The sequence below is a fragment of the Martes martes genome (genome assembly GCF_963455335.1).
Source record: "Martes martes genome assembly, chromosome: 4".
NCBI classification, from domain to species: Eukaryota; Metazoa; Chordata; class Mammalia; order Carnivora; family Mustelidae; genus Martes; species Martes martes.
In genome coordinates this window covers 146300343-146310017 of record NC_137891.1, presented here as the reverse complement: position 1 = coordinate 146310017, position 9675 = coordinate 146300343, and the positions used below count along the sequence as shown (strand labels likewise).

Here is a 9675-nt window from a genome sequence, read left to right as displayed (position 1 = left end):
CGAAGGCCAAGGGCAATCTCTCTCAAAATTTCTCTTATGTTGTCTTCCATACGAGGGTGGTCCTGGGTGGACACCTTCGATGCTGCAGCTCAGTTGACAGCAGACTGGGGGATGTGATGCTGTATTGGTTAGCTGTTGTTACATAATGCTGCATAACACCCATCCCCAAGCTCTGCTTCAAGCCGTGACAGCGAGAGTGAGTCTGGATCTGATGGAACAATTCTGTTTCAAGTTGAAGGTCTCTAGGCTGTCTGAGTTTTTCAGTCCATAGGTCTCTTTCCTTCTGGGACTAGAGGGTTATCCAGAGCATATTCTTGTCATGATATGACAACAGGTGTAAAAGGAATCTCCAAGTGTTATGCCCTCATGCAACCATGTCCAAAAGTAGGAAGGGACACAAGGCATACCTTTTTCTCTGGATCAAGGGAGACAGTCTTCCTCAGAAGTTACCCAACAGATTTGCAGCTCATCCACATCTCATCTGCCAGAACTGGATCCCACATCCACCTCCAAATGTATAAATGTATCCCTGGAAAAGGGAAGGACATTACCATGATGGGCTTAGGAAAATGCTGATTGAGTGAATGGATTCTTACAGAGATGAGTAATTCTCCTTTATATTCCAACATCACTTTTAGGAACAAGCAAAAAGTATACCCAGGTTTAGGGAAACCATGTAAAAATGAAGGGCTCAGGGGAAGAGGAGAAAGAGGGATTCATCTTCATTTTCGCTGCTGACCCAGCTGCTCAAACACAGTTGTGGAGCTTCAGAAATACAGAGGGTTAATATGCTCAGAGTTTGAAGGGTACACCAAAGCATCCCTAGCACGGGGCTCTCGTTTCATTTTCCAAAAAATAAAGGCAGTCCCAGTAAGGAACTTAATAATAATTATGGTAATATACTATAATTAGGTATTAATCATGTTTAGCTATCCCTAATACCCCAGTAGTACAAACTAAGTGCCAGACACCTTTCTAACTGCTTTATGTATTTAAGCTCATTACTAAGTGTAGCTCATGAAGATCCATGTGACAAACTGATCTCTATGAACCTTACTTCCAGATATGCACGCCCTTGTGTGGTCCCCTCCCATACTGATCTGGGTTTGGCCATGCGACTTGCTTTGCCAATGGGACATTAGCAAGTGTGATAGAAGCAGAAGCATTCTCTCTGGGAAGTCATAGGATAGGCTGGGAAGAAGTCTAGGTTAGACTACTGTGTGATGAAACACCATCATGTGCATGCCAGCCCCAGCTGAGCTCTCGGCTGAATGCAGCCCCATCCATAAGTGATCTCCTGCAGAATCCTGAGAAATAATAAACCCACGGTGTCTCTAGCCACTGATTTTTGTGGTGGTTTGTTACACAGCAATAGAAATGGAAACGCTCAGTGGAACAAATGCATACAAATTCTGCAGGCAATTTACACGAAGGACTTGCTTTTCCTTTCTTACTGTTTGTGATCACCCAGAAAAACCCAGGGGATGACAGTAAGCCTCATAGAGGTGGTGTCTTCATTTAACAAGTATTTACGGAGTGCTTGCTCTGTTCCCAGCAGTGTTGCTGGTCCTGGGATATTGCAGCAAGTACAGCCCCTGCCTTCATGATGCTTATGGTTCATGACATGGACTCAATCTCCTTGATGCCCTGTGAAAATATTAGTGATGCTCCCCCAATTGTTTAATTTGTGGTAATGACCTACAACATATCTGGCCCCCACTTAAAGCCGGTTCTAATCTGCTTGTAATTTGAGAAACAGGGAGCCTCAGCAGGCTAAATGTCAGAGCAACTTGGCCTCAAATCTTCTCTCCCTCCCATCTTCTTTTTCTGGTCTCAGCCTCCTCATCTGTGGAGTGGGTATAAGAATTCTCTTCTAAAGCCATTGTCAAGATTACAAGAAGAGCAAATGCTCGTGAACAGTAACACTCTTTCTTCTGCTCCCATGGGGGAAAACCTGCATCTGATTTCATGACAATCTTCATCAGAGGGCAGTTCAGGGGGGCATTGGTTCTGTCCCCTTGCCCCATCCTCTAGAACTCTGATGCTGGTGAGAATTTGGAACCTGGCCCTCCCGCTTGCTCTGTACCTACCCCGACCCCCTGCTCCTTGGCGCTGGAAAGCTGAGCCCGCCATCCTTGACACTGGCCCCTTGCCCGCAGAGCTTTACCAAAAGCTCTCATGTACATTATCTCAATTACACTTTCCAGCAGGCCTGCGAGGCAGGTGTTCTCAGCCTCATTTTACAGTTGAGATACCTGAGGCTCAGAGAGCTGAAGTGACTTTTGCAAGGTTACAGAGGAAATTAGTGGCTGAGCTTGCCTTGAAACACAGGTGCCCATCTCCTGCCTTAGGCTCTTTAAGTTCTTTGCACTGCTGGCTGCCCCCCCGTGCCCCACGCTGCGTCACAGAGATGCTCGGGAAGCATTCTCGAGAAAGGGAGGCACACGCGATTCTTTTCTTGCAACCGTGTACGTTGGAGGCATTAACATTCACCCAGGAGCTGCAGAAATCCACTCAGCTGGAACTGAGACTGGCGAGAAGGGGACTGACCACATTTGTTTACAGTGGGCTAATCCGGCTCCGTCTCTCGCTCCGCACAGCCCGGCTTTCCGAGCGGGAGAAAGTCTAATTACAGACTGACAGCCCGGAGTGTCTCCTGGGAAGACAAGTCCTGAATAAAAGTATTAAGAGAGACTTGACTGGTTTGGAAATAGCTATCTGTTTGTTTCCTAGTGCTGCAGCTCTAGGGGGAGCGGCTTAGATGGGGCTCTCCGTGCACACGATTTCAGCCTGCAGGGGGCAGTGGAGAGGAGCCGGCCCGCAGGTGTGGACACCGAGAGCCGGAGAAGTCAAGTGACCGTCCCAAGGTCATGCGGTGTGATCCTGGTGAGGCCAGCGCGCGGATCCGAGGCCTGACGGGGGAGCTTCCGGATTCCCACTGTTCCCTTTGGTCCTCCAGCGTTTGCCCTCGCGTGTCTGGTGCATGGAGTTCCAGTGTCTGGGAGTCGTCTCCAAGCTGGTTTCCCTGTTTCCTCTCCATCCTGCCCCAGAGTGTGCCCCCCAGAGTGCCAAGTACAGGCAGATCACGGGGCTCTGCTGCCTCAGTCTGTTCAGCAGCTCCTCCACATCCTCAGCAATGGAATGAACTTAAATCATCTTGGCCAAAAAAAAAAAAAAAAAAGCAAGCAAGCAAGCAACCGGGTCTTTGTCCTTTTGCTCGCCAGATGGCTGACGGTGTCCCTTTTGCATCTTCGTGGTTTTGCTCATGCTGTTTCCTTCCTTCCTCTGTCTGCAGACACTTCTACCTGCCCACCTGCCTCCTTCAAAGCCCAAACCGCAGGAAGCAGCTGTTTCTGGATGTTCCCCGCGTGGTCCCTGCTGATCTCCATGGTACTCAGTCTGGGGCGTGCACTGTGACGGGGGTGCAGGGCTGCGTTCTCTTCGTGCCCTTCCCTGTACCTAACGCCAACCCTCAACAGAGCCAATGTAATACCTGATTGCTTAGAATGTGCAGCTACTTTGTTATAGGATGGTGAACGAGACGGGCTTGGTCAGCCCCCCAGCGCTTATGTTCTGACGGACCAGTCCGCTTGGTCACCGGTGGTTTGAGGCTGAGAGGTCACAGTATCTTTATGAAGCACCAGTTAAGCAGTAAATACCTGGCTGACTAGCATAAAGATGCCTAAAATGTATAGGAAAATGGCACACATGAATGTCTACTGCGTCCACCTCTCAGTGACCCTCCCTCCATTACCAATTCCTCAGATGGCGTCACGAGCACCAGCTGAGAACAAGCTCCTGGATGGTCCCGGGAGGGTGTTTATGGAGCACAGGCCGTGACAGAGAGGGCAGGAAGTAAGGGGATTACAAAGAGAAAGGGCATCCATAATGAATATTTGTTAGGTATGATGTGTGTGCAATATATATATATATATATATATATATATATATATATTTGTTATTTTTGCATATATGAAACCATCAAACCCATTATACAGGAGGGGTAATTAAGGCAGAGTGTCCAAAGTGGCACAGTTGATCGATGGTAGCACTTGGATTTCAATCCAGGTATGCTGTACTTGAAAGCTGCAGTTTTCCTCGTGGGCTTCATAAAACCCAAGTAAGGAATATCTACTAAGTGCCAGCCCTGGGGTACAAGTCATTTAAAACCAGCCCCTGTCCTCCTGAAGCTCCCAGTGTAGTGGGGGAATAGAAAGTATCCGGATCGCTCAGTGGGATGCTGGCAGGAATGGAGCATTGAACTGTCTCTGATATCTGTGCACACATGGCAGTCCCTCACTGCCTGCTCCTGGGGCACGTGGGGCCGGCCTGCTGTGGAAAGCTAGTTCTGTTCACAGACTCTTACATCTGCTGCACATGGACTCTGGGCCAGCACAGCCCTGTCCCCAGGCGTTCATAGCAATCCCAGGTGGGGGGTGCCTGGGTGGCTCAGTGGGTTAAGCCTCTGCCTTGGGCTCAGGTCAAGATCTCAGGGTCCTGGGATAGAGCCCCGCATTGGCCTCTCTGCTCAGCAGGGAGCCTGCTTTCCCCTCTCTCTCTGTCTGCTGCTCTGCCTACTTGGGATCTCTGTCAAACAAATAGATAAAATCTTTGGAAAAAAAAAAAGAAAGAAAGAAATCCCAGGTGGGAGCTGTGGCCAGGGTTCAGGGGGAATGGAGGTGAGGTACGGCTCACACCCTGCTGTGGGGGAAGGCATCACAGAGAAGAAAGCGGAGCCAATGATAGAGCCTGGAGAACTGGCTCAGGTGTAAAATGGACACTCGTGCATTTCCCAAAGGACCACCCAGATTTGGTGTGAGCTGCTTCCAACCTGAGGAAAGGTCTTGCATTTTTATGCTAATGGGCTCCTTCTCATCCCACCCATTAAATGCAAATGCAGAGCTTGGACATGAAATGGGAAGCAGGAGGCACCCATTAGCCCATCCCTTATACAGCCTCTGCTTGAGATCAATTACTTAAACCAGCCCCACTTCATTTCCAGCTGAAAACCCACCACTGCCTGCTGGCTGCAGCCCCAGCCTGGCCTGATGAAAGGATCAGGAGGGAAAACAAACATCACAGACATTGGGTCTCACCACGGATGGAGAGAGGAGGTCAGGGAAGGGAAGCCAGTGGACTGGGGCTGCTCACCCACCGTCTGCAGACATTGTGCCTGGTGTTGTGTTGAATATTTTGTAGGTTTCTCCAGCGAAGGGGCAGAAGATCATCACACACACACACACATACACATGGAGTCATAGAGGCAGGACACCATCCCATTTGACTTAGCTTCTCTCTTGCTTCTATTCTGTGATTATCCCTCCATTCACTCTGGTTTGCGTTCTTCATCCCTGGGAAATGATACTCATTCTCAGAGCTAAGGCATAATGGACAGAGAACAGGACCTAGATAGCTGGAAGACCCAAGCCCTGTCCTGATATGCCACGTGGTAGTTATATGACCAGACCCAAAAATGGTCTCAGGTTTTGAAGTTGGAAAGATTATCAATCCATGACTCTGAGACTCACCAGTTGTGTGACAGCAGGCTGAACTCAATATCCTCATTTTCAAAATAGCACCATGACTACAGGCCTTGGAAGATCACTGTGAAGATTAAATAGATTGAAAAAGATTATTGAAAAACCATGTAAAGTGGCAGGTACAGGGCTTGATACTCTATCTACCTTGTTTCTGTTTTCCCTCTTAATCACTATCTCTGTCAGGATTCTCTTGAGGATAATATTTATCTCACAAGATTATTTTGAAGATTAAATGAGAAAATACACCTGGAAGCATTGTGAATAATAAACTCTCTTTAGTTGATTCACAGACTCACTCAATCAAATACTATTTCTTATTAAAGATTCAGTGTTAAGTTATATGGGTGATTACAGAGAAGGATCAGACATAGGATTTACCCTAGAGAAACTTTCATGACTGAGATGTACCCCATGCTCCTAGAAAAACATAGTATGAGTCAAAACTGGAAAATGCTGGTATATATTTGCAAGGTTCTAAGATAACGTGGAGTTACCTTCCAGATGGGACCATCAGTCAAGGATCCGTGGTGGGCATGCTATTTGAGAAGACACTTGGCAGAAGGATACAAGAGGATGGATAAAGGTAGTCCAGGTAAGGGTCCAGCTTGGGCGAAGTCACAGCAGTGAGAAAGTGTGAGGAAGGTCAGGAGAATCTAGCTTAGAATGTCAGGAATAATTTGAGGGTGGTGGTGGTTGATGAAGGTTGCAAAGATGGCTTTGGACCCATGTGTGGAGGAATTTGGACTTCTAATTAGATAGATGATGGGGGAGCCACTGGAGGTTTCTGGGCAGGAGATTTAGGTTGTCAGGAGCTGTCTTCTTGTTGATGAGTCCATTGGTAATGCACAGGCAGGTCTAGTCTGAGAAGAAAAACAGAGGCCCACTAGGAGTCTGTTGTGATAGTTTCAGGAAGAGCCCAGGCCATGAAATGGATCCAAGGGTAAGAATGAAGGAGAGAAGCTTTGGAGGAAAAACATTGCAGAGGAAATATGACAGAATTTAAGGGACCATGTTGAGGGGTGCAGAGTGAGAGAGGTGAGCAGTGGTTAAGGAAGATCCCTGAAGGCCACTAAAGTCTTGGGTGAAGAGAAAAGCCATCGGGGAAATCTCAAGAAGGAGCTGGTTGGGAAGAAAGATGATGTTATCTACATGTAAAAAGAAGAAAATGAATTCACCAGAATCCCAGGCATCAGGGGAAAGCAGACCAGCTTTTTTGCCGGGCAGTATTCCTCAACTTTGACACTATTGACATTTGGGGCCAGATAATCACTCGTTGGGTCCGGGGGTGGGGTGCTGTCCCATGCTTTGTAGGATGTTTAGCACCCACTGCGTGCCAGGAGCACAACCTGCAAAGTTGTGACAACCATAAATGTTTCTGGATGTTACCAAAGGTCCTCTCAAGGGCAAAATCACTCCTCATTGACACCACTGTTACAGACTCCTAGTGGGCCTCTGATTTTCTTTTCACATCACTCAAAAATTCCTTCGCATATGCGAGAAAGACACGGAAATCAGGGACCTCAGGGGTTTATTTAGGACCCATAACAGTCTCCACATCTGTCAAATGCTTGCCTAAATGTCTGAAAAGATAGAGGCAAAACCAACTGAGTGCCTTATTAAAATCTCCACAATTAGGGATGCCTGGGTGGCTCAGTTGGTTAAGCAGCTGCCTTCGGCTCATGTCATGATCCCAGCGTCCTGGGATCGAGTCCCACATCGGGCTCCTTGCTTGGCAGGGAGCCTGCTTCTCCCTCTGCCTCTGCCTATGCTCGCTCACTCTCTCTCCCTCTCTCTCTCTGACAAATAAATAAATAAAATCTTAAAAAAAAATCTCCACAATTAAATATTTCTTGAGCATACAAGGTGTTCATTAAAATTTTTCATAACTTTATTTGAGATGAATAATGATACTACTAGTTCATCCTGCTAATGAGAGAATTTAAAAATTCCCAAAGAGATCAAGATGGCTGTACATCCTTTGGGCAAGTTACTTAACTTCTCTGAACCATCATTTCTTCAACTGCAAAATGAAATTAATCATTCCTCTATCATCAACTTGTGAGGGCTCAGTAAAATAAGACATATGACAGGCCTGCCACATGTTCAGTTATTCCTGTCTCTCCATCTCTACTTATTTAATTAATTTATGAATATGTCTGGAAGAGTAAGAGAATGTATGTAGGTATGAGATCATTGGTGCAGCTGTGTAGCTGTCACTGTAATTCTAAAGAATGTTTCTGGAGATGTCTATGGAAGACATCTGGTCCCCTCAAGACACAAATATGCTGGGTCTTCATATCTAATATCTGGATGAAAAGCAGAAAGTCCATTCATTTACAACAGCTCTCAGGCTCCCGATGTTTGGCAGCACATTGTAGAACCTTTATGTAACTATTAGCATTTTCTACATTTGGGCAGCTGTTTATGACCAAGCTGATACACCAGTGTTAGCCTTGTTTCAGTCTTAAAAAGCAAATCGATCTGACTTTAGTAGTTCCAAGAGCCACTCAGAAAGACCGAGTGAATTCTGTGACTCTCTCTTAATTTGGCTTTGCCTCATTCTGAAAATAAGATCTCTTTGCTAGACTGGTATTGGTTGCAAATCCTCCTTTCCTCAACCATATGGATATTATTTTTCAAAAGGTCTGAAGGACAGTGGCCTTTGGTGTCTGAGATTTTAGGGTGTTTGGCTAATCAATACCCTAGTCACTAATTAACCACATCTCAATGAGAATTGAGCGAGTTCTGTTGGTTCCAAACATTACATTGATCTTGCTGGTCCCAGTCTGAAGACATCTTTGACTCCAGCTCTCTGAATAATTTTATTCATTCTAAGTAACATAGGGTGGATGAGATGTTTGCTGCCGCTTTCTTCATCTTGTCTTTGATGACTTGTCAGGCTGGGGTAACCATTCAGGAGAAGGTGAACCGGTGAGTTGATCATAATTCTGCAAGATTTGTACCTAGGGATCACTGAGTGGGGCACTAAGACACTTTCATGTTTGCAACAGGTGATTTTAGGATGGAATGTGATGTCTTTCATATTATTACCAATCCAGTGAAGGAGTGCAGGGCAGTGAAAAGAGCATGTCCTTGGAGTCTGATGGACTTAGATACAAATCACTCAGTCTAATCTAATCGGAGATCTAATACTCGATAGTTGGGCAATCTGGAGGGCACCAATTAATCTCTTTGAGCTTCAGGTTCCCTAGCTGGAAATGAGAAAAATAATGTCTCGTCTATAAGAGCTGATGAATATGAAATAAGTTCCCAGATATAAAGTATACTCGGTTTAATAAATAATAATTCTCTTGAATAATGTCAGGCATCTAACCTCTACTCATCTGTTTGTGAATCTTGAAAATTCCCATCTCATAGTGTTTGAGGGGAGATACAATTAGGTAATGTTAATAACATCATCTTGCGAAAGGCGAGAGACTATAGAGATGCTGGGTCATTTCATTCTTAAAATGAGTTTACCTTTTGCTGTAGGGTAATGAATAGAAGTGATATTTTCATAGGTACATTGCAATTTTGCTCATTTCATTTCCTTGAATTGTCCAGCCTGGCTTCAGGTTTTTATATCTTAACATCAAATATGTTATGGTGCTTAAACAGCCCCTTATTTTAGCTTTGGGGTAGTTTGAAAGCAGTCCTTGTCTCCCAAACACTGAAGATTTTAAGTTGAGCTATTTTATTCAAGTTCTTGTTGGGTGATTTAATTTTGAATCATTATTGCTTTTAAATGCTAGAGCAAGAGAGATTTCCTTTACGTAACAGATCAGGAGGGGGAAAGGCATTTTTTACAAGCAGTTCATTTGCGACTTGTATTTAAAGCAAATACACTTTTGAAAAATCAGAAAATTCACCTCTAATAATTACAAGATAAAGGCAAGAGAACAGTGGTAAAGGAAATCTCTGCTGAGATACTCTTAATTATAAAACTTATCATTGTAATCCTTTTTGAAAATGAACAAAGCTTCTTGATGTTTGATGAACTTATCAAAGAAGACAGACCAGCGAAGAGGCAAATTTGAAGTCAAGGCAAAAGAGAACCAATTAAATACTTCACAAAATGCTGAAGTAGGAAATCATGAGGTCTTATGTGTCTAATGCCAGTTTATCTGACCCGGGC

General features: G+C 45.2%; 1 protein-coding gene across 1 annotated transcript in view; it reads left to right on the top strand.

Annotated features, from left to right (window-relative positions):
- The first annotated feature begins 8311 nt into the window (after positions 1-8311).
- C8A (complement C8 alpha chain) overlaps positions 8312-9675 on the top strand; it is a 64255-nt gene continuing 62891 nt past the window's right edge. Inside the window, 1 exon segment of the mRNA XM_080803151.1 lies at positions 8312-8471. Coding sequence (XP_080659277.1) covers positions 8395-8471 — 77 coding nt within the window. The 5' untranslated portion in view covers positions 8312-8394.